This window comes from Mus musculus, chromosome X, assembly GCF_000001635.26.
Source record: "Mus musculus strain C57BL/6J chromosome X, GRCm38.p6 C57BL/6J".
Taxonomy (NCBI): domain Eukaryota; kingdom Metazoa; phylum Chordata; class Mammalia; order Rodentia; family Muridae; genus Mus; species Mus musculus.
The window spans coordinates 160,552,385-160,577,717 of NC_000086.7; the positions used below are offsets into that span (position 1 = coordinate 160,552,385).

General features: G+C 40.9%; 1 protein-coding gene across 13 annotated transcripts in view; it reads left to right on the forward strand.

The window, feature by feature from the left end:
* The window catches only part of Phka2 (phosphorylase kinase alpha 2), a 96,976-nt gene that overhangs the window by 50,481 nt on the left and 21,162 nt on the right, over nucleotides 1–25,333 (forward strand). For 10 of the 13 annotated variants that reach the window (XR_001782730.2, XR_387078.4, XM_006528679.4 and 7 more), the window contains 12 exons: nucleotides 329–436; nucleotides 1,917–1,995; nucleotides 5,302–5,436; nucleotides 6,083–6,192; nucleotides 7,347–7,491; nucleotides 7,716–7,794; nucleotides 10,339–10,508; nucleotides 11,802–11,975; nucleotides 22,259–22,347; nucleotides 23,396–23,529; nucleotides 24,218–24,374; nucleotides 25,112–25,191. Coding sequence is in view for 10 of the 13 variants with exons in the window: in XM_006528679.4 (XP_006528742.1) it covers nucleotides 329–436; nucleotides 1,917–1,995; nucleotides 5,302–5,436; nucleotides 6,083–6,192; nucleotides 7,347–7,491; nucleotides 7,716–7,794; nucleotides 10,339–10,508; nucleotides 11,802–11,975; nucleotides 22,259–22,347; nucleotides 23,396–23,529; nucleotides 24,218–24,374; nucleotides 25,112–25,191 (1,460 nt within the window). In the remaining 3 variants the exon portion in view is untranslated. The other 3 variants (XR_001782731.2, XM_011247771.1, NM_001358968.1) reach the window with 3 other exon arrangements.

Below are 25,333 nucleotides of genomic sequence, written 5' to 3' on the forward strand. Positions count from 1 at the left end.
AGCTGTGGATGGAGCTTCCTGCTGCCCAGGCTCTGGGTATAGAGCAGGCACACTCAGCTCCCAGCACCCGTGGTCCCAGTTGTGCTTATGGAAGGAACACTGGCCTAAGACCAGGCCAAGATTTGAAATCCCCTTCTGTTGCTTATAGCCATGGGACACACTGAAAGGGGAGCATTTTGCCTTTAAGTACATCATCCTGTATTGCACAGAATTGGTCTGGGGGCTGAGGACTATTTTATGACTCTTCAAAATTTCTTCAAGTGTAAGATATTGCTGGCCTTTGTATCCTCTGACATTCTGACCTTGAACATTTCACTTTCTTTGCCAGGTGGATGAAGAGTATAAGAATCCACACACAGTAGACCGAGTTCCACTGGGAAAGCTGCCCCATCTTTGGGGACAGTCCTTGTACATCCTCAGCTCACTGCTAGCAGAGGTAGGCTTTCTGATTAGAGGTAGACCCATCTGATTAGAGGTACAGGAAACCAGGAAGAGCAACTTCATTATCTTCAAGGCTACCTGGGTTGTATTGGGCCCCAGGCTTTTCTCAGGCCTTGAATATCTGTATTTACAGTATGCCAGTTCCGATCAGCTACATGAGACGCTCCCTGCCTTCCTCTCGACCGAATCTCTGGCATGTAGTTAGAATCTGCTTGCATTGTTGCTCAGCAGACATGGTAAACATCTCAGCCAAGATTAGCACAGCTGATCCCGGAAGAGATAGGCATTGGGAGGTTATTAGATGGGCTAGAAACTCTTCCAGCCCAAGACACAGGAGGCAGAGTGGCTCTTCAGATCTCTCCATAGAGACAGCAAGTAGTCCTTCAGACACCAAAGCCCACACCAATCCACCTCCTGACCCATTCCCTCTTGCTCCCAGACTTCTGTTGAAAAGGCTTTAAAATTAATCTCCCAGTGTTAAATGAGAAACTTCAGCTGTAATTGTGGTGTGAGAAAGGAGCCTAAAGAAGAAAGGGACTGCCCTCCAGAGGCTGGCCAGCCTGTGTGCTTTGCCACCTCTAAAACTGGGGGAGAGAACAGTGCATCAGACTATTACTGGGTTACTGGTGTGGTAAAGGCCAGTGAGAGATAGCACAGTGGCCACTTGACCTGGGAGCATTGCTTCCTGAAGTTGTTCCCGGGTATGTTTAATCTCCCAAGTTTCATGGTCACGTCTTTATATATCTTTTTGAAAATCAGTCCTGTACCCAGCTAGCTCAGGAACTTTTGGCAGGTCTCTTAATCTCTCTGAGCCTCAATTGCTTCACCTGTAAAGTGAAAAAAACTGGGTTTAATTGTCCAATGCATTTCAGCTCCGATTTCAGTAAATGTGACGTGGGAAATAACTAACTCCACTCGTCTGAGACCTCCTCTCCAACATAAAAATGCCTTCCTTTGGGCCCAGCAGTGGGGCTCCTCTTTCTCAAATCACCTTCATTCCCTTGGAAAACTTGCCTCATTTCTAGAAAGTGAAAGAAGATGCATTTTTAAAGGGCTCACTTAGCAACATGGGGATGTTTTCTGTTTCACAGCAGTCAGCCCTGGACCAGAGTCTCTCAGCCTCTTTCTATAAACTTTCACCTCAGCGCCCCTACATGGAGAATGGAGATAGACATAGGAGACTTCAGTGTGACAGTGCACATGCAGGGACTTAGCTAGCACTAGTAATAACTTTCTTTTCACTTATAAAATGTGGGGGTGCATTTGAGAAGCCCTCAGAGCTAAGCACCAAACAGGTAATACATTTCTCAGTAGCATTCTGAGTAGCATATTGTGTTATGGAGAAAGATTCAACAAATAAGACTAAAAGGCTTTTGAGTATTTGAGCCCCCAAATATACCACTTTCAAGTGTAGGAGCAAGGTGAAGTCTTTGTTAAAGTGGTGTTTCATAGTATTAATGCTCCTCTCTTCCTAGGGATTCCTTGCCACGGGTGAAATCGATCCCTTAAATAGAAGATTTTCTACTTCAGTCAAACCTGATGTTGTAGTGCAAGGTTTGTGAGCATGTTTACTATCCATCTCTAATGCATAGAATCTGTGTTATTTTTTCATTCACATTATTCTTTACTTCCTTAATGACATTTTTTACAAAGTGTATTTAGCCAGGTTCTAGCAGTGCAGAGCCTGAGGTAGGAAACTCAAGAGTTCAGAGCCAGGCAGAGGAGGTAACTGAGTTGGTAAACTAGCATGCATGAGGCCCTGGGCTCAATTCTCAGCACTATATAAACTGGGCGTGGTGGCCTGCATCTGTAACTCCAGAATGAGAAAAGTAAGACCAATGGGATCAGAAGTGTAAGGTCTCCTTCGGCTTCACAAAGAGCTTGAGGCCAGTCTAGCTTACATAGTAAGACCTTGACACACAAAAAAGTGTAGGCAGGGTATGTGTGTTTGGGATTCGTTGTGGAAGTATTTATGTGAAACCTTGTATAACTCAGACAGGCTCCCAAAGCAACAGGATTTCTTCCACCCACAAATTTACTTCCTACAGAGTAATTGTTTTCTGGAATCTAAACCTTGATTGTCACTAGTGCATACATAACTGTCACTCTGAAAAGTGGAGTCTGAGCCTGGTAAAAACAGAACCCAAGTGAAGTTCATTGTCCTATGGAGGTCTCAGGTCTCACCAGCTGCTTCAACCACCTCTTCCTTCCTCTTTAGCCAGCTTCTCTTTCAAAAAGGTAAGAAGCCCGATGGGCCTACCTCTCCCCGAATACTCACAGGCCATGTGTTAGGGCTGGTAGGACTTTTGTTCTTCTCTAAGAGATCCTGAAAACAATGGAGCTAGCTACAGAGGAAGCTGTCAATCTAGGTCTGCCCTATGGTACGCACTGAGAAAAACATCCCTCCTGTTTCCTCTCCCAAGCCGTGTGGCAGCTCTGGCATGGTTCGAGGGAGTGCCTTGTGTGACACATTGCCCCTAAAATAAGCCTTATACCTTTGTTTATTTGTTTTCTGTATTGTTTTTGGTCCTTTAAACCAGTCTTACTTTGTAAATCTGGCTGACTTTGAACTCACTACATAGCCAAAGGCGGGCTTGCATTCACAGAAGTCCTCCTGCCTCAATCTCCCAAGTGCCTGGCTTAAGCTGTGCACTTCTTAAGAATAAGACTTGTATTTCCTTCTGGGTATTGACATCTGTGTACTCACACATTGCAAATAATGACTGAACAGATAGCATTCCTATGAGCCACTGGCCTATTGTAATGCTCGTGGCCACAATGCAATGTGAGGAGCTGCAAGTTGTATCAGTAGTGTATGCAGAGCACACCTAACCACCACAACATTCTGATTAGGTAGCATTTACAACATTGCTTCTCTCCTTGAAGCTTAGAGGTCAGCTTATTCACTTGGGACTTCAGTTGACAGCTGGAAGTGGGAGCCTATTACTGATATCCTGGTGGACTGGTCCAGCCTCATCCCTGAGTCTAACATAGCTGACCAGAACATTCTGCTAATGGGTCTCTTAAATCTACAACAGTTCTTTTCCGGCTGTAGGCCAGGACATAGTAATGGATCTCAACCAGTTTTTTTTTAATTTATAGGTTTTATTTTTAATTATGAATATATGTGTGCATCTGAGTATGAATGTGTGCACTTATGCAGTGCCCAAGGAGACTAGAAGGTGTTTCAATCTCTGGAGCCGACTGATGTGAGTGCTGGGAATCAACTGCTGAGCTAGCTCTTCATTTTTTTTCAGTGGAGTAGAACCAGAGGATTCTCCTCCCACCAGCATTACCAGAGAATCTGGCATGAAGTAGGTTAGGGCTGTTCAGAAACTCCTGCAGGTTCAGTGAGATGCCTCAGCAGGTGCCTTGTGCCACCACACCAGACAGCCTGAGCTCAGTCTCCAAAGCGAGAGAACTGTCTCTTGCAAATTGTTCTTTTACCTCTACACACATGCTCCCCAAGTGCAGGACAGAACTCACATACATGGAATTGCACTGGATTGTGATGCTCTCCAGTCTGTTAGAACCACTTCCTCAAAGAGGCAGTCATAGGAGAGTGGTGCCCTATGACTTTGATAACGGTGGAATTCTGCTTGGCAGTGAAAAATTCAGAAGGGGTCACTGTTGAGGAAACCCCACAGATGGTCCTGCATAGTCCAGCAATCTCATTTATTGGAGGCCTGGGGAAGCAGAGGATGTTATGGAGATTAGGATCCAGTCCCGGCTCAGCTGTTGTACTAATTAGGAGTTCTTGTGGCTTCAAGGATTCACTGTGAACATGACATCATTAGTATCAAAATGCTTTAAAAAGCATCAGGTGGTATGTGTTAGGTAATATTCAACTCTCAGACGCATTTCTATGTATCGTATGTTCAGTACTTCTCAGCCTATGGATACAATGGTGAGATTGGGGGAAGATACTCTTAACAGTAGCTAGCCTATGTTATCTGGCCTGAGGCCCTCTAGTTTCCAAAAGGCTCTGCTGCAGCTGGGCAAGGTACCAGCTGCTCTCTGTAACTGTCCTCCTCTTCTGCACCTGTCCAGACTCCATCCCTTTGCCAACACACTGCTTTCTCATAAAGGCAGGCAGTACTGGCATGATAAATACCATGCAGCCATCCCTAATGTGGCTGGCCCTAAGCTAAGACAAATTTTTGCATCGACTACCAGCACCTAGATACTTGGAGGTCCCTGCCAGCCAGAGAGCCTAGGGCTCAAACATCAGGGATGGGTGCTCTTTCTCATCTGTGAGGTTTTGTGCTATGCTTCTAAGTGGGCCAGAGAGTCCCATTTTACCAGGCTCTACACTAAGGCCTGCTTTCTTTTCTGGGGAAAAGAAAGCTGCTCTCTCCTATCTCTTAAGGTAAAGCATTCCCTGTTAGCAGACTCTACCTGGCATCCCCTAAGGGAGCTGTTTCCACTCCTAACCCTATGTGAAAATGACACAAGAGATATTTAGATAAATGCAGACCCAGAGGGAGGCAAGGCATTGTTTCTGACAGGGTAAGTTAACACTTACATACCATCTGACACCTGATGCTTTTTAAAGCATTTTAATACCAATGATATCATATTCGCAGTGAATCCTTAAAAGAAGCCACAAGAATACCCAATTAGCCCACAATAGCTGAGCCAGTACTGGAACCTATTGAAGACCATTTCTATAAGTTCTCAGACCATCCTACACAGTGAGAGTACTTGACACATATGCATCGCGTGTGCTGATGTACAGTGAGGAGAGAGAAAGGCTGGAAGTGCAGTAAAGCAATTGCTATCATTTCCAAAGCCAACCATGGACAATGGGCTAAGACACCAGACACAGATCTGATGCTAAGTTTTTGTTCTTGTTTGCAGTTGCTGTTTTGGCAGAAAACAGTCACATTAAGGGGCTGTTGAAGGAGCATGGAATGACTGTCCAGAGCATTGCTGATGTGCATCCGATTCGAGTCCAGCCAGGCCGAATTCTTAGTCACATATATGCCAAACTTGGTAGGTCAGGGGAATATTGGGGTATGTTTGACAAAGAGGGGCTTTCCAGGTTCTAGGTTTGGATGTGAGGGAAACTTGGTTACAAGTTCCGAAGAAGACCCGGGCAGAGCAACCAGTAGGTCCACTTCATTGTGAAGAAAAATGGGCAGGCAAGCATGCTCCCTCAGCTGGGTCAGCCCTTACTGCCATAGGAGCACCTCTGTTTGGCAGACATGTTGGAGAATAAACCACCCCCTTTGAAATGTCACAGTTGAAAGAATCACTGGTGTCTCGTTATAACTTCTGTTACCTATGGTACCCCAAAATGCTCATTTTACCCATTAAAGTGGGAAGCAGCTCTCATTTCTTAGAATCCGAATTCATTTAGTTTATGACTACTAAATAAATTCAAAGTCCATATTACTAAAGTCCTTTTAATAGGTCTACTTGATATAGCTCAAACTGGCATTACTCACATCCATGCATAAAGAGAGGAGTAGAATTTGTTTCTCTGTTCTGCTTTGTTCCACTTTTAAAACGTATTAGGAAAACAAACCTCAGAGTATATTATCTAACATAAAAATAAGGCCCAGTCTTAGCCTTGATCACTAGGAATAGCTGTTACTTTATTTTCTCTAACTCCAGTTTTCCTTCATATTTTAAATAGGACGAAATAAGAATATGAAATTGAGTGGTCGACCGTATCGGCACATTGGTGTCCTTGGCACCTCTAAACTCTATGTGATTAGGAATCACATCTTCACTTTTACACCCCAGGTAAAAAGAACAGGCATGGGGGCCCGTGCTAGTGCATGCCTTTAATTTCAGCACTGGGGAGGCAAAGACTGGCGAGACTCTATGAGTTCAAGGCCAGTCTGGTCTACATGAGTTTCAGACCAGCTGGGGCTATGCTGTGAGACCCTGCCTCAAAAAAAGTGCAGGCAAGTAGAAAACTAGGCAGCATCCTCTTATTAGGTTCTCTTTTCTGTCTGGTAAGCATTTCTGTGTCAAAACATGGAAGAATTTTGTATGCAAAGGATCAGATGGAGGTATAGAAAATGTTTACAATAGGTATTCAATTAATGTTACTTGAGTCAAATTGGGTATGTCATCACTTCCAGACATGAATATTAATAAAATTCACATTGCTTTATAATATGATATGTCACTTGGTTCATATCACCTAAACTTAATAGTCTAACCCTTGTGAAAGTTGTCGTAGGACCCACAGTATGACAAACAACTGGAATGATTTTCAGGTCCCAACCCCTATTGAGATTCAGAATATGTTAACTGTGGAACTTATCTTCAGAATCCTTGTTCCTAAAGAAAACTAACCTAACAGAAGCACACACTAATGGTTTGGGTTTGTTTGTTTGTTTTATCTACTTGAACAACTAGAAAGATAAACAATGAGGTCTCTTTACCAGCGTGAGACATAGCATGGACTCCTGCCTACCTGCCTCAGTAGCTGCCACTTTGAACATTGCAAACCTTGGTACCAAATTCCAAATGCAGAGCTGAGTGCGCACTAGCACAGAGGTCAGGAGACCGATTGGATTTCCATCATTATGTGGCAGTTCTTTGACCCTCATTAAGCAGGCATCAGTCAGCTGGACAGTTCCCAGCTTTTCCTCACCTTGAAAGTGTGAACCGAGGATCCCCAGAAGGTGTCGAGATTACAAGACTCTTGATATGCCCTTGATGGTGAACAAGGCACCAACATTCCTTTCATACCTGTGTAGCCATATGTCCTGGGCAGGTGACACATTGTTAGGTCTCATCTCAGAAAAAGTGGTTCCCTGCTCAGAGGATTGAGGCCAATACTGAACATCTTCCTAGGCAACAGGGATTAGTGGAGCCCTGGATGACAGGTGTTAGGTGGGAAAAAGTAAAGGGTGGCCCTTGACTTGGCCTGTTCTGACTTTCAGTTCACTGACCAGCATCACTTCTACCTGGCCCTGGACAATGAGATGATTGTGGAGATGCTGAGGATCGAACTTGCCTATCTGTGCACCTGCTGGCGGATGACCGGCCGACCCACTCTCACCTTCCCTGTCACGCATACCATGCTCAGTAATTTCATGATCTCCATCTGTTGGGTCATGGGCTCTTACCTAAATGTTTAGGACAATTCCTATGGATGGCGCCAAGTACTGAAGGGGATCCTTAGCAGTTTGACTTCTTTGTCTAAGGAATCTCTTGTGCCATAAAGGTTTTGATTGGGTTGGTGTTGGTAAGAACGTTTTAGTGCATTGTACTCCCAGATAAAGAAACTCATTCATCATTCTTTTTCTTAGCAAATGATGGATCAGACATTCATCCTGCAGTTCTTTCTACAATTAGAAAACTAGAAGATGGCTATTTTGGAGGTGCTAGGTAAGTCAGGGTTTCTTTTCATTAAATAAGGATAACATTGACCTTTCTAAAAGTCTTCTGTCCTTTCCCTGCCTTTCATATCAATTTTCTAAACCTAAACACACAGAATTTCGAGTAAAAAGGAAATCAAAACTAATCTAATTTCATCTCCCATGGAAAGCTTAAATCCGATCTAAAGCAATATTTGGTTGTTCCTTGTTAAACTTTGCTGGGCACTGAAAGACCACCTGCATAGAGAAGTGAGCATAGCAGTGTCAAAGGTGTTGTCTTTCCTGGGAAGTGAGGATTTCTATGTGTTTCTCCTAAGAGACATGGAAGAAAACACCAAGCACCCAAGGAGATGCCAGCAAGTGCTCAATAAAAGCCACTTGAGCACACTCTCACCTTGAGAATAATAATTCACACAACCTTAAGATTTCACCTTGGCCCTCAGAAACAAAGCATCTGATTAGTCCCACATAAGTCATTGTCTAGCACCTTCAGTGGTATGAGATCTATTTGGGTTTGTTGTCCTAATGTGTCTCTCCTACGTATGATTCTTGGACCTTAGGTGACTAGGGTTGCTGGCTTTACAGGAATCCCCTTCTTTCATTTTTACCCCTGTGTGATCCAAGGTAGGTGATTTTTCTTTCTCTAAAGTCTATATCTTCATCTCCGTGAGTCTCTTGGAGTGTGTCAGAAGTAAGTGACCCCTTCTTGTACTCTCCTACCTGTTGCCACAGGAAAAGCATTTAAAAAAAAACTTCTGGTAAAATACCTCTTGCCTTACTATTTACACTCAATCTTCATATGCAGCTCAGTGTGCCAAGAACATTTCCATTATGTAAATCTCCAGACAATTTTTCATCTTACAGAATTCAAATACCATAAGCAAGAAACAACTTCCTGCTGCCCTGCCTATTCCAAGCACCCTATCTGCTTTGTGTCCCCATGGTTTTAGGCCAGACAACGTGTGCAATGTAAAGTCTTTCTGTTATTGGCTCATTTCACTACCTCTCTGTTGTCTTTCAAGGTGCACTCAACTGTTTTTCTAACTATGGCCACAAGTGATTATTTTCCAGCTTCTAAGCTTCCTGTAGGCCCTGCTGTTGTCTGGAAATAGCTTCCCATATAGGGTGCCCTTGGTCTCTTGGAAATATCAGTCAAACAGTCCCCACACCTACCATCAACATCTACTTCGTAGCAGTTTGGCTCCAGCTTAGATAAGTTGCCACCTAGTATACAGCGTCATGACCAAAAGAAAATATCATAGGCCTATGATGGAATCTCATGCTACCAAAAGCTTTTGAAGTGACTGTCTTGCTTTGTATTCTCTTTAGCCTCATAAACCCCACTCTTTCACCTTCATCAGAGAAAAAGTCCCCATTGCATTTTGATTTTCTGATCCACCTCCCAACTCTAGGGCAAAACAATGGGAGCCTTAGAATTTTCCTTTGGCGCTCCAGAAGAAAGCTTCTGTTTAGTGAAGGACGGGCTTTTTGTCCCCAACTGTTGTTTTACCATAAGCTTTTTGCCAGTTGAAACTCAGCCACCTGCAAAGTGCATGCTCTGATTTACTCGGTAAACAATTCTGTTCTGGGTTATTAGGATCTTACACATATTAACTAAATTCTGATCTCTTGTTACTAGCTAAGAGCTACTAGCTCTGTTGTCTTCCACTTCAGAATCTGACATTTCCGTAGGGCAGAAACTACATAGCCTTCCACCAGTATCTCGGGTGCTGATTCCTCTTTAGCAAGCCCCCAGGCTTCCTGTTTTCAGTGAAATGTTTCTCAACCCACTGTAGTAGAGCCCATGCAGGGTGAACTGCTATCAATCTGAGGATGATAGGTCAATCCAATGCTTCCTTCAACAGAGAACCTTAACTCTGAGGCACGTGTCTTCCATCATAAGTCCTCTGTACCCATCTCACCCAAGCTGAAGGTGGCCCCAACCTTCTGATCCTCCTGCTCCTATTTCCCAAGTGCTCCCATTACAGGTATACTTACCATGCCCAACTTTGGTATTGAATTTTTGGGTTTGTTTCATGGCAGAGACGAGCACACTAGGAAAATTATTGCTTCTGATCCAGTTGTTAAGAGAAATCTCAGAGGTTGACTCTAACTAAAAATGTTTACTCAGTTTATTTTGTAAAATTGTTAACTAACCAGGAAAATAAGTTTGTATTTGTTAGTTTGGGGGACAAAAACTAGGCATGAAATCTGTTGACTTTTAAATGTTATGTGTTTTCACTTCATACTTGTGAATAAAACTTTAGAGACATGGTCTTATTTTGCCCAGACTGGCTTCAAACTTTCTATGGAGCTGAAGGTGGCCCCAACCTTCTGATCCTCCTGCTCCTATTTCCCAAGTGCTCACATTACAGGTATACTTACCATGCCCAACTTTGGTATTGAATTTTTGGGTTTGTTTTTTGGCTGATAGAGGGCCAATATATTTTTTGACTCCTGCAGAAGTGCTAGCTAGCTGTTGAAGAGTTTCACAGTGATTCATAGTGAAAGTCTGCACCCCACCTGTATCCCTAATGAAGTACCTTCTTGACAGAGTAAAACTAGGAAATCTGGCAGAGTTCCTTACTACCTCATTCTACACACACCTGACCTTCCTGGATCCAGACTGCGATGAGAAGTTGTTTGGTGACATCACTGATAGGAGCTTTAGTCCTGACAGTGAGCCAGACCTGGGAGGATACCTGGAAGACAGCAGTCCTCAAGGTACCTTGTGACAAGCGTCTTTGAATTATTGATTGCATTTGTTCAAACCTTGGCACTATGATAAAATTGCCTAAGACCCAAATACAGAAAATAATTGACAAGTAAGCTAAAAGCAAATAAACAGAAACAAGGTTTCTGAAGATTCTGTTCACTAAAATGAATAAAGTGCTCATCTAAGAACCTAATTTACTAGGGCTAGAGAGATGGCTCAGCAGTTAAGAACACTGACTGCTCTTCCAGAGGTCCTGAGTTCAATTCTCAGCAACCACATGGTGCCTCACAACCATCTGTAATGGGATCTAATGCCCTCTTCTGGGGTGTCTGAAGACATCGACAGAGTACTCATATTTATGAAATAAATAAACAAACAACTCTCTTTAAAAAAAAAAAAAAGAACCTAAATTACACTGGTGCCCTTGAAAACAGGGCTTCATAAGCCTTGTAGGAAAGTCTCAGGTACAGATTGTTCATAAATTGCTTTCTTAAAAATGTTTCCCATTTATTTACTGTGTGCATCGTGCGTGTGTGATATAATATGACATATATAATATAGAGAGAGAAAGAGGTCAGAGGATAACTTTTGGGAGTTGATTCTCTCCCTCCACCATGTGGATTCTGAAGATTGAACTATGGTTGTTAAGCTTTGCTGTAGTCCCCATTGCCTGCTGAACCATCTCACCTGTCCTCTATTTGTTTTAAGATAGTTGGTTTGCACCAGCTGCTCCTGGTGCTCCTTACAGGGGTTGTCACAGCTATTTAAATTCTGACCTGAGAGTGAACCCAAAGCTTAACACATGATTATACTGCTGAGCTACAACCTTAAGCCCTTACAAAGTACATTCTTAAAGGAGAAACACATTGCTTCACTATTGAAAAGAATGGTAAAGTGACCTAGTTTTGATTAGATGTGAGTGGTGAAACCCCACATGTATATAATATGTCTTAATCTGAACATGATTTTGGGTCAGTGTGACCTGTTTTGTACTTTTAGATAATATTTCTAAATGGTACAGAAAGCTCCATAAGGCTTAGCTCACTTTTAAATTAAAGACAGAATGTCAGCTAGTATTCTTTGGGTTGCTTTCATATTCTACAGCTCACCTTGTGACTTAGACTCTCATTCTAGATTTGGCATAGAATGAAGATTTTTTCAAGCAATAAATTTGTACACACATATGGCATACCCGTCACTAACTTTATCCTTGTGAGTGGAGGTGCAAATGTATGTTGCTAAATGTTGTTTACTCAACAGCTTGTTTTCATTGATTCTTTTCCTTGGTTGTCCAATTGTAGAAAGCCAAGATGAACTTGACCAGTATATCAGCCACCTTCTTCAAAGCACATCCTTGAAGTGTTACCTGCCCCCTCTTTGTAAGAAGTCAGAAGACAGCCATTTTTTCAGTGCTATTCACTCCACTCGGGACATACTTTCTGTGATGGCCAAAGCGAAGGGTTTGGAAACTACATGTATGTTATTAAATTCTTCTGTCCATTAAGTTACATTCTTTTATACAGTGATGTATGATTATAATTTAAGTTGATCCCAAAAGGCAAGAAAAATGCCTCCTCCTCCAACCTTCTACTTAGATGTGACCACTTTCAGCTCTTCTAGATGTTTCTTCTGGCATTTCCATATCTCCATATTTCTGAAATAGTATGCATTTAGTTCTGTCCTTGAGGCATCAGTTTGACCTACAATGTTTTAGTATGTGTAGAAGGATTTGGCTGTCTTAAATTACCACTCTTCTATTTCGTTCCCTAACCTACTAAAGGAATTGTCTAAAAATTTAGTTAAATCAGTCTTCACATTTACAGTATACATATAGACAGCATGTTTAATTGAGCATTATAGTGTAGCATGATTATTTTCCAGTCTTTACATTTTGATATTTCTGAAATTAACATTGTCATTTTTTCTTACTTTTCTTCTAAGTCTCCCAATGTCTCTACAATACAAATTTTCACAACATGAGTTATATTAGTGAGTCTCTTGAGTCTGTTTCTGGATAATATGTTTATTTTTTAATATGTCCTCACTTGCTTCTATAAAATGTTGCCTTAAGTATACAGATATTTTTAAATGAGTTATTTATTAAACATATTTATATTTAATCACATTTATTTTTGTTTTGTGTGAGTGTGGATGTATGTGTACATGTGGTTGTCAGAGGACAGCTTTTAGGGATTGGTTTTTCTTACATCCTGTTGATTCCCAGGATTGATCTAAGGTTATCAGGCTTGGCAGTAAGCACCTTTACCCACTGAGTCATCTCGCTGGCCTACATATGTTTTGGTCAAATTATTTCTATTATTTGGGGGATTATAATATATTACATCATTTCCCATTTGTACATCCAAATTCTCCTATATACCCCTCTTTGCTCTCTTTGAAATCATGGCCTCCATTTTTTCATTAATTGTTCTTATATGCATATATATTTATATCCTAGAGAATAGTATACTCAGTTCCATTAATATTTCCAATTACTCCCAGGCAATCATTAATCCTCTGTCTCTTTTGTCTGTGTTCACTTTGGATACATATGATAAACCCTATGTGGTCTTTCATGATTGACTTTATTTATATTTTATTATATATTCAATATAATATATGTTTATTTCTAAATATAACATAATCTGTATAATATTACTTACAAGTATATTTTTAAGGCTAACTAGTATTAGACAACTAGTTGTTATACTCTTCCCTGGAGAAGCTATTCTACAGCTCTCAGGATTCTTTAGTTGCCAGTAGGTTTGTTTTTTGGTTTGGTTTGGTTTGGTTTTGTGTGTGTATGTGTGTAGGTGTAGGATTGAGACCTCAGTCTTTCTTTTGTCTACCTTGGCATATCTGTTATCGTCCTTATTCATCTCATGTTTATGTAGTCATATTAGTGAGACTTCATAGGTGTAGCTTCTGACATTACTAAGAAACAGTCTCACAGCAAACTCCATGATTCTCTAGCTTTAGAATCTTTCTGCCTCCTTCCATAATGGTCTCTGAGCATTAGGTGTGGGAGTGTTTTGTAGATAAATCCATTGAGGCTGAGCTCTACAATTCTGCATTTTGATTAGTACTGATTCTCTACAATAGTCTCTATTGCAAAGAGAAGTTTCCTTGAGAAGGGGTGAGGACTATATTTATCTGTTGATATAAAGACAATGTTTAGATTGATTGTTGCTACAGATTATGATGGTTTACTAAAGAGGTGGTTGGTTATAGGTTCTCTTCCAAGATCCATGATTTGGATCTAGTTTTCCAGTACCAAGCATGGTTTCCTTCTTGTTGAATGGATCTTAAGTCCAATTAGAAAGCTGTTATTTACTATCATGGGAAGCATGCTACTAAAGTATCTATCCTTACGATTATCATGCCATGCTAATTTTTGATGTGGTTCATAAGCATCATAGCTGTATAGGACTGTTAGCTGCTTCCCCTTTAGAAGTTTGTACAGTGCCTTCTGGTACCATCAAAGATATTCCTCAGGGAGGAGGCCTTCAGGTCAGTTCTAGTTTATGGTATTTATACTGTGGAAGGTTTTTATTTTGCTTTCAATTATAGTGGATACTTTTGCTGGGTATATTAGTCTAGGCTGACCATCAAGGTATTTTAGAATTCATAATGCATTGCTCCAGGCTCTTCTGGTTTTCAAAGTTTCCCCTAGGTTTTGTTTTATTTGTAACTTATGTTTATTTTTTCTATGCTCTACCATGGTGAGTTTCCTTTCTGGTCTTTTCTCTTTGGTGTTTTGTGTGCTTTTTGTACGTGTATGGGTGTGTCTCCTTAAATTGAGAAGTTTCTTCTGTGATCTTGTTGAAAATCTGGTCTATGCCATTGAGTTTTGATCCTCTATGCCTATAATATAATAATGCTTTTTGTACGTGTATGGGTGTGTCTCCTTAAATTGAGAAGTTTCTTCTGTGATCTTGTTGAAAATCTGGTCTATGCCATTGAGTTTTGATCATCTATGCCTATAATTCAAAGATTGGTCTTTTCATGATATTGTACATTTTCTGTATTTTTCCTTTTGTGTGCGTGTGTATGTGTGTGTTTCTGTTCCTTTTATTTGGTATAGTCCTCTACTTTATCCTGGAGTCCTGATAGTCTATTTTCTTTGATTCATTCTACTTGTAAGACTTCCCTTTTTTTCTAGTCTAAATGTTGGATTTTTCAATTTCATCTTCAATTCAACTTGAGTCCTCCTCAATGTTTCTATTTCCTTACTTAATTCTGCTCTCAAATCCTGGATTCTTTTTTTTTTAACCATTTTCAGCAACCTTATGTTTGTGTTGTGTTGGACATTGCTTAGGCATTTATTCTTTTTTAAACCCTTTAATTTTATTGAGCTATTTCTTTGTATTTTCTCTAAATTCCTTGAATACCTTGATGAAGTTTATGATTGTTCTTTTAAATTCTGTGCACTGTGGTTCATCTAGGTAACTCTTATTGGAAAACATTTGTATAGGACTTGTAGGCTTGGAAAAGAAAATACTACCTGGATTTTTTTTTTCATATTGCATTTTTGTGATGTGGATATGTGGGAGAGAGAGAGAGAGAGAGAGAGAGAGAGAGAGAGAGAGAGAGAGAGAGAGAGAGAGAGAGAGAAAGAAAGAGAGAGAGAGAGAAAGAGAGAGAGAGAGATCTGGGCATGTAGAGTTCTTTTGTTAGTTCTCATGTTAGTCTGATATGGATAGAACAGCTTGGGACAGGAAAAAAAGATGGGTGGGCAAGTTTTGCATAGAGGTTGGAAATGGCTTGGGTGGAATGAATTTAGATGAACAATATATATTGGGCTGGCATATAAGATGTGTGTCTCTTTGTCCAAGCCTGGGGTGTAGGTGTAGATCTAGCTGGGCAGAAAGATTGGACTTGGCATGGGAGTGGCCTTTGGATTGGGGGGGTATACAGGGACCATCCTGGAGGAAACCTACAGAACAAATGTAATATAGGCAGGGGTGGCCAGGCTAGGCTTGGACACTGGATGTGGAATATGAACCAGACCTGGTGGAATGGAAAGTGTGGGTAGGTTGAGGATGATCAAATGGGCTCACTGGGTAGACCCTAAAGAAAGATGTGGGAGAGCTGACTGGGTGTAGAGGTTTCTATATTGATTTTTGATCTTTCAAATATTACCTGGTTTGGGAAAGTTTTAAGATGTATTCACGGGTTCTAAAATTTCAGTGATATATATAATGGATGGAATGTTTTCATCCATTGTATTATATACTCAGTGGGTCCTTTTGATCTGGAAATGTATGGGTTTTTTTCAGTCCTGTAAAGGTTTTCTAAAAACTTTGGTTCATTTTCTTCTTCATATTATCCCTGTACTTTCTTTTCATATATTTTTATTAACTTCTTGGAGAAATTTTAATCACTTTTGTTCTATTTTCCATATTTCTAATCTGTTATGAATGCAATTGCTCAACTTTTTGTAACCCCTTCAAATGATTTTTTTCATTTTTGCTATTATGTTTTAATCTTCATTTCCCAAATTCCATTTTTCTTGTCTTATACATGTAATAGAATTGCTTATTATTCTAAAAAAAAAAAAAGTAGAGACAGGGCTTTTTAATCTTTGTGTTTATAGTTTCTTTTCCCTGAATAGTTTCCATTCCGAAGTCACCTTTTCCTTTTAGTAAAGGCTTCACCTTCTTCCTTTGGAGTACCTCCTTCAGTGCAGATTTGGTCACCTGCTACTGCAGAACAACATCCAAGCCCTGTAGATCTTGTGTGGCCTTGGGGCCATGAGGTAGAGGCTGATTCTTACTGCCTTTCATTCTACTCTTCTCCTACCTCAAGGCTAAAGAACTGCTTGCCTGTCACTCTGTCTCTCTTAAGGAATGTACTCAGGCCTTTGGATGTGTAAGCAGTCAGTGCCTAGACATCCTCTCTCTTTCACTCTCTTTAGAGAGTCCTCTATTCTTCTGTCCTGAAAGAGGCAGGCACCATCTGTGTACAAGAGTAGAACATCTAGGGAGCTTACTGCATCTTACATACTATCTCTTCAGTCTTCTTTATTTTTGTCCCCTTAAACCCCTCACCAGTTTCAAAAGTCCCCAGAACAGCAAATTACTGAGACTTTTGAGTATTCTCTTAAGGCAGACCTGACTGCTTCCTTAATTTCCCCATTTTCTTTTTCTTTTTTTTTTTTTTTAGTTATCATTTCTATTGATTGCGTTCAGAAATAACATGCATTTCAATAGGTTAGATACAATGTATTTTTTCCATTTTTATTGGGTATTTATTTCAATTACATTTACAATGCTATCCTAAAAGTCCCCCACACACTCCCCCACCCAATCCCCTACCCACCCACTCCCACTTCTTGGCCCTGGCGGTCCTCTGTACTGAGGCATATAAAGTTTGCAAGACCAATGGGCTTCTCTTTCCACTGATGGCCGACTAGGCCATCTTCTGATTCATATTCAGCTAGAGACACAAGCTCCAGGGCGGGATATTGGTTAGTTCATATTGTTGTTCCACCTATAGGATTGCAGATCCCTTCAGCTCCTTGAGTACTTTCCCTAGCTCCTCCATTGGGGGCCCTGTGATCCATCCAATAGCTGACTGTGAACATCCACTTCTGTGTTTGCCAGGCCCCGGGATAGTCTCACAAGAGATAGCCATATCTGGGTCCTTTTAGCAAAATCTTGCTAGTGTATGCAATGGTGTCAGCATTTGGAAGCTGATTATGGGATGGATCCTGGGATATGGCAGTTTCTAGATGGTCCATCTTTTTGTCTCAGCTCCAAACTTTGTCTCTGTAACTCCTTCCTTGGGTGTTTTGTTCCCAATTCTAAGAAGGGGCAAAGTGTCCACACTTTGGTCTTCGTTCTTCTTGAGTTTCATGTGTTTAGCAAATTGTATCTTATATCTTGGGTATTCTAAATTTATGGGCTAATATCCACTTATCAGTGAGTACATATTGTGCGAGTTCTTTTGTGATTGGGTTACCTCACTCAGGATAATGCCCTCCAGGTCCATCCATTTGCCTAGGAATTTCATAAATTCATTCTTTTTAATAGCTGAGTAGTACTCCATTGTGTAAATGTACCACATTTTCTGTATTCATTCCTCTGTTGAGGGTTCTTTCCAGCTTCTGGCTATTATGAATAAGGCTGCTATGAACATAGTGGAGCATGTGTCCTTCTTACTGGTTGGAACATCTTCTGGATATATGCCCAGGAGAGGTATTGCGGGATCCTCCAGTAGTACTATGCCCAGTTTTCTGAGGAACCGCCAGACTGATTTCCAGAGTGGTTGTACAAGCTTGCAATCCCACCAACAATTGAGGAGTGTTCCTCTTTCTCCACGTCCTCGCCAGCATCTGCTGTCACCTGAATTTTTGATCTTAGCCATTCTGACTGGTGTGAGGTGGAATCTCAGGGTTGTTTTGATTTGCATTTCCCTGATGATTAAGGATGTTCAACATTTTTTCAGGTGCTTCTCAGCCATTCGGTATTCCTCAGGTGAGAATTCTTTGTTTAGCTCTAAGCCCCGTTTTTTAATGGGGTTGTTTGATTTTCTGGAATCCACCTTCTTGAGTTCTTTATATATATTGGATATTAGTCCCCTATCTGATTTAGGATAGGTAAAGATCCTTTCCCAATCTGTTGGTGGTCTTTTTGTCTTATTGATGGTGTCTTTTGCCTTGCACAAGCTTTGCAGTTTCATGAGGTCCCATTTGTTGATTCTCGATCTTACAACACAAGCCATTGCTGTTCTATCCAGGAATTTCCCCCCTGTACCCATATCTTCAAGGCTTTTCCCTACTTTCTCCTCTATAATTTTCAGTGTCTCTGGTTTTATGTGGAGTTTCTTGATCCACTTAGATTTGACCTTAGTACAAGGAGATAGGAATGGACCAATTCACATTCTTCTACATAATAACTGCCAGTTGGGCCAGTACCATTTGTTGAAGATGCTGTCTTTTTTCCACTGGATGGTTTTTGCTCCCTTGTCAAAGATCAAGTGAACATAGGTGTGTGGGTTCATTTCTGGGTCTTCACTTCTATTCCATTGGTCTACTTGTCTGTCACTATACCAGTACCATGCAGTTTTTATCACAATTGCTCTGTAGTACAGCTTTAGGTCAGGCATGGTGATTTCCACCAGAGGTTCTTTTATCCTTGAGAAGAGTTTTTGCTATCCTAGGTTTTTTGTTCTTCCAGATGAATTTGCAGATTGCCCTTTCTAAATTGTTGAAGAATTGAGTTGGAATTTTGATGGGGATTGCATTGAATCTGTAGATTGTTTTTGGCAAGATAACCATTTTTACTATATTGATCCTGCCGATCCATGAGCATGGGAGATCTTTCCATCTTCTGAGATGTTCTTTAATTTCTTTCTTCAGAGACTTGAAGTTCTTATCATACAGATCTTTCACTTCTTTAGTTAGAGTCATGCCAAGGTATTTTATATTGTATGTGAGTATTGAGAAGGGTGTTGTTTCCCTAATTTCTTCCTCAGCTTGTTTATCCTTTGTGTACAGGAAGGCTATTGACTTGTTTGAGTTAATTTTATATCCAGCTACTTCATTGAAGCTGTTTATCAGGCTTAGATGTTCTCTGGTGGAATTTTTAGGGTCACTTATATATACTATCATATCATCTGAAAATAGTGATATTTTGACTTCTTCCTTACTAATTTGTATCCCCTTGATCTCCTTTTGTTGTCGAATTGCTCTGGCTAGGACTTCAAGTACAATGTTGAATAGGTAGGGAGAAAGTGGGCAGCCTTGTCTTGTCCCTGATTTTAGTAGGATTGCCTCCAGCTTCTCATCATTTACTTTGATGTTGGCTACTGGTTTGCTGTAGATTGCTTTTATCATGTTTAGGTATGGGCCTTAAATTCCTGATCTTTCCAAGACTTTCATCATGAATGGTTGTTGGATTTTGTCAAATGCTTTCTCAGCATCTAACGAGATGATCATGTGGCTTTTGTCTTTGAGTTTGTTTATATACTGGATTATGTTCATGGATTTCCGTATATTCAACCATCCCTGTTAGTTTCACTGTGCCCCTATTTAGTTTCTGTTTCCATGATCTGTCCATTGGTTAAAGTGGTGTGTTGAAGTCCCCCACTATTATTGTTTGAGGTGCAATGCGTGCTTTGAGCTTTACTAAAGTTTCTTTAATGAATGTAGCTGCCCTTGTATTTGGAGCATACATATTCAGAATTGGGAGTTCCTCTTGGAAGATTTTAACTTTAATGAGTATGAAGTGCCCCTCCTTGTCTTTTTTGATGACCTTGGGTTGGAAGTCGATTTTATTAGATATTAGAATGGCTACTCCAGCTTGTTTCTTCAGACCATTTGCTTGGAAAATTGTTTTCCAGCCTTTCATTCTGAGGTAGTGTCTATCTTTTTCCCTGAGATGGGTTTCTTGTAAGCAGCAAAATGCTGGGTCTTGTTTGTGTAGCCAGTTTGTTAGTCTATGTCTTTTTATTGAGGAGTTGAGTCCATTGATACTAAGAGATATTAAGGAAAAGTAATTGTTGCTTCCTATTATTTTTGTTATTAAAGTTGGCATTCTGTTCTTGTGGCTGTCTTATTTTAGGTTTGTTGAGGGATTACCTTCTTGCTTTTTCTAGGACGTGGTTTCTGTCCTTGTATTGGTTTTTTTTCTGTTATTATCCTTTGAAGGGCTGGATTCATGGAAAGATAATGTGTGAATTTGTTTCTGTCGTGGAATACTTTGGTTTCTCCATCTAAGGTAATTGAAAGTTTGGCTGGGTATAGTAGCCTGGGTTGGCATTTGTGTTCTCTTAGTGTCTGTATAACATCTGTCCAAGCTCTTCTTGCTTTCATAGTCTCTGGTGAAAAATCTGGTTTAATTCTGATAGGCTTGCCTTTATATGTTGCTTGACCCTTTTCCCTTACTGCTTTTAATATTCTATCTTTATTTAGTGCATTTGTTGTTCTCATTATTATGTGTCGGGAGGAATTTCTTTTCTGGTCCAGTCTATTTGGAGTTCTGTAGGCTTCTTGTATGTTCATGGGCATCTCTTTCTTTAGGTTTGGGAAGTTTTCTTCTATAATTTTGTTGAAGATATTTACTGGCCCTTTGAGTTGAAAATCTTCATTCTCATCTACTCTTATTATCCGTAGGTTTGGTCTTCTCATTGTGTCCTGGATCTCCTGGATGTTTTGAGTTAGGATCTTTTTGTGTTTTGTATTTTCTTTGATTGTTGTGCCAATGTTCTCTATGGAATCTTCTGCACCTGAGATTCTCTCTTCCATCTCTTGTATTCTGTTGCTGATGCTCGCATCTATGGTTCCAGATTTCTTTCCTAGGGTTTCTATCTCCAGTGTTGCCTCACTTTGGGTTTTCTTTATTGTGTCTACTTCTTTTTTTAGGTCTTGGATGGTTTTATTCAATTCCATCACCTGTTTGGTCATATTTTCCTGTAATTCTTTAAGGGATTTTTGTGCATCCTCTTTAAGATCTTCTACCTGTTTAGCAGTGTTCTCCTGTATTTCTTTGAGTGAGTTATTAAAGTCCTTCTTTATGTCCTCTACCATCATCATGAGATATGCTTTTAAATCCGGTTCTAGCTTTTCGGGTGTGTTGGGGTGCCCTGAACTGGGCAAGGTAGGAGTGCTGGGTTCTGGTAATGGTGAGTGGTCTTGGTTTCTCTTAGTAAGATTCTTATATTTACCTTTCGCCATCTGGTAATCTCTGGAGTTAGTTGATTTAGTTGTCTCTGGTTAGAGCTTGTTCCTCAGGTGATTCTGTTAGCCTCTATCAGCAGACCTGGGAGACTAGCTCTCTCCTCTGAGTTTCAGTGGTCAGAGCACTCTCTGCAGGCAAGCTCTCCTCTTACAGGGAAGGTGCACACATATCTGGCGTTCAGACCTCCCTCCTGGCCGAAGATGAAGGCCCAGAACAGGACCTGTTCCCGAAGCTGAGTTGCTTTGGCCTGTCCCAGAAGCTGTTAGCTTCTGTATTCCACACTCTCACCTGTGCAGAATACTCTCAACTGAGTCCCGGAACCAAGATGTCTGCCACTGATGCTCAGGCAAAGCGCTCCTGGGCCGGGTGGACACCTATCCTCTGGCCGGAAAAGGGGCCGGATGTCTGGGGCCCGAAAAGGGGGCTGCCTTAGAAGCTCTGTGGCTCCCGCCTGTCCCAGAAGCTGTTAGCTTCTGTATTCCACACTCTCACTTGTGCAGTCTACTTTCGCCAGAGTCCCGGAACCAAGATGTCTGCTGCCGATGCTCAGGCAAAGCACTTCCAGGCCGGGCAGACACCTATTGATTTCCCCATTTTCATCTTGTGTCTTTTCAACTGCTAATCCTTCAGCCTTTGTTTTTCCTACGCCTGAAAGTATTGCTATTATTTTCTTTCCTGTGTTTACCTGTTCTTGAGGACTTGTATTTTTTGTTTGGTTTGGTTTTAGCAAGGGTCTTTTGTGGTTTGTGGTTTTGATTGCAATATCTTATTATGTGGTCCAGGTTGTCCAGGAACTCAGTGACATAGTCCAAGCTGACTTTAAACTTGTCATCTTCCTGTGGGGTGCTGGGATTACATATGTGAACCACTTGAGCCTGCTTTATATGTCCCTTTTAAGTGTGAATTAGTGAGGGAGCTAGAGAGGTGGCTAAGTAAAGGGCATGTGGAAGTAGTATGAGGATCTGAGTTTATATGCCCAGCACCCTTGTAAAATCCAGGCAAAGCAATGCCTCATACCTAAAAAAGAGGGTATTGTTCTTCCTCACAATAGCTTTCTTCATTACTTTCTTTTCCAGTTTTTCCCATGATTTTGCCAACTAAAGTTCTAAGTGGACACCGTAAGTCACTGAATCTTGTTGACTCCCCTCAGCCACTCCTAAAGACGGTAAAGTATTTGCAATAGTTTTTGTTTGTTTGTTTTTAATGTAATACTTGATAATACTGGGTTAGTCTCAAGAACTATCTCAAATGGTAGAGCTTAAAGAACATAATTTTTATACCCAGAATTTCACAGTTTAGACACTCTACATGTTAATGTGAATCTAGGCACTGAGTTGTTTGGATCAGTTTGCATCATTGTACACTCCAGGTTTGGTGCATACCTTTGTGTTTTGCTTGGAGGAAAAGTCCTCTTACTGCCTATCCACCTGATCATCAGAGTACATAAAATCTCAAGGGGTTGGTCCTTATTTTTCTTCCCTGCTTTTATCCCAATAAATCAAAATATCCAATGCCTACTGGAGAATATTTTAATCTAACTTTATTTTTTAGGTAATTTTAAACATTTTATGTTGTTTTACATTCTAAAGCATCTCACTGAGAGGCAGGTATGATAGTATGTGATTGTAATTCCAACATCATGGAGGAAGAGGAAAAAAGACTGTAAATTTTCAGTCAACTTGAGTTATATAGCAAGTTCTAGGGAAGCCTGGGCTACATAATTAGACCTTATTATTATATATAGGTACAAACATGTCCTCATGAGTACAGTAACTGGTCACTGAGTCAATATACATTTGCCATTGGCAACTTTCTCTGCCTCCTCCTAATAACCCCCACCCCAGAGTCCAAAGATAACTGCTTGGGCCTGGAGGTGTGGCTCAGTCATAGACTATCTTGAAAGACCCTAGGTTTCCTAGTACATGGTAGGAGGAGCACTGCTGTCATGGTTTGTAGCAGTAGAAATTGGTCTTGTCTATTTTTGAACTTTGAATAAATAAAACTTACATATGTTTTAACTTGTTCTCTCTAGTCCCTTGCAAATGTCAAATATAGTAAAGGTGCGTAACTAATCCAGTACAAAAGATTTACTGGAAAAAAAAGAAGCCTAGCATAATGCTAGCATTGAGAAACAAAGTTAGTGTTTTGCTTATGGTCATCTGAAAGTTACCATTCTTAATCCCTTTCCATTCTTTTGGCTTTTATGTGGCCAGACTCCTGAATATGACTACCAGTGGCCCAGAGACGACCATGATGAAGTGGACTGTGAGAAGCTAGTTGGGCAACTGAAAGACTGCTCAAACCTACAGGACCAAGCAGACATTCTGTACATTCTTTATGTAATGAAGTAAGTGCCTTAATCTCTTTGGGCTGCTATAGCAACACATCATCAGCAGGCATCATAAAAAGCAGAAGTGTATCTTACAGTTCTAGAAGTTGGAAATCCAAGATAAAATGTCTGGTGATAGCCTACTTTCTCATGGATGGTGCCTTTGCACCCTATCCTTACGTGGTAGAAAAGAGGGACAAGCTTTCTGGGGCTTCTCATGTAAGGGTACTATCAGATAGATTATGAGGGATCTTACACCATGGCTTAGTCACTTTCTAAGAGCTGTATATCCCAGTACCATCACTCCAGGGTTAGAATTTTAGTATAGGGATTTGATGGGGACACAAAGCAATCAAGCCATAGCAATAAATTTTATGGTCTTCACTATGTTGAATTATTTTTCCCTGTCTCTTGGAATTCTGGCAATGCCAGGCCATGATCATATTCACTTAAATCCCTATCTCTGCCTCTTGATGCTGGCTTTCCGTGAAAAGTCTGAGCAAGGACAGGATACCATAGTGATGTGTGGACACTAGGCTTTGTTGCCAAAGACATGGTATAAACATATTTGGTTGGACTGAAACCTCTTGGTGAGGCCCAGAGTTACTAGGACTGTTTAAACACTTGGCAAAATGTACAGCTATCCATGCCTCACCCATTCTTGACATTCTGACCTTTATCTTTGTATTTTTCTGCCTCTGGCCAGGGGTCCCCGCTGGGATACCAATTTGTTTGGGCAGCATGGAGTCACTGTTCACAGTCTTCTCAGCGAGCTCTATGGAAAAGCTGGCCTAAACCAAGAATGGAGTTTGATTCGCTACATTTCAGGCCTGCTCAGGAAGAAAGTGGAGGTCCTGGCTGAGGTCAGAATAAGCATGCTTGCCAGGTTGTCCATTTGCTCATTCTAGCCCCATGCTTTCTTCTTCCAGTCATCTAGTTATGGAAGGTATAAGGCAAGTATCTCTTATCAATAAATGGACACAGGGAATGTAACCCAGCACCAGGCAGACCCTCTTCTGACTTTTTACTGCTCTGGATGGAGAGGAAAGAAGAAGAAATTCATAAATTCATTTGTTTGGTTCTTTCTTAACTATAGAAAGGCTTACCAAGCAATCATGAAACCAAAATACCCATTTATACATGTCACAGAACAGAGATCATCATTATTTATATTCCTGACGCCCTACAAAATCCAGAACCACTTCCTGTGACTTTAAGCAAGTATTCTGGTAAGATGCTAGCCACTGTTACATGTGAATACTGAGGAACTCATAGGCTTGTAACACAATGTGCCTAGTAACTGTAATTAATCTTGGCTATCTGAGGCCTCATCCCTGCCTTGTCTGAATGGAGCAGGACATCTAGGATGTTTACTATAGTGGATGGGCCAGGCCTAAGACCATACCTGGGAGATACAAAGATCACAGGGATTCAGCCCTATGTGGGCTGCTCAGCCCAAGTTTTAAGTTTCTTAGAAAGGCCATGTGCGTGGATTATAAAGTTCATGAAGGTAAATTTCTGGTGCTGTTGCCATTTAGCCTTCTCAGTTAGTTTTGCTTAATTTATTTTCCTTTATACCCTTCCCCTCAAAAATATGCAGGCCTGTGCAGATCTGCTGTCCCACCAGAAGCAGCTTACAGTAGGACTGCCCCCTGAGCCCCGGGAGAAGACCATATCTACGTAAGTCCCTACTGGACGACCTCCAGACTATAGAGGAGTACTGAGAGGGCATTGTACTATTGTGGAAGGGTGGCAGTGGCTTTTAGAAAACACTGTGTTGTGTGGGTGCTTGTAGAAAGCATGGAACTTCCATTGAGCAGGA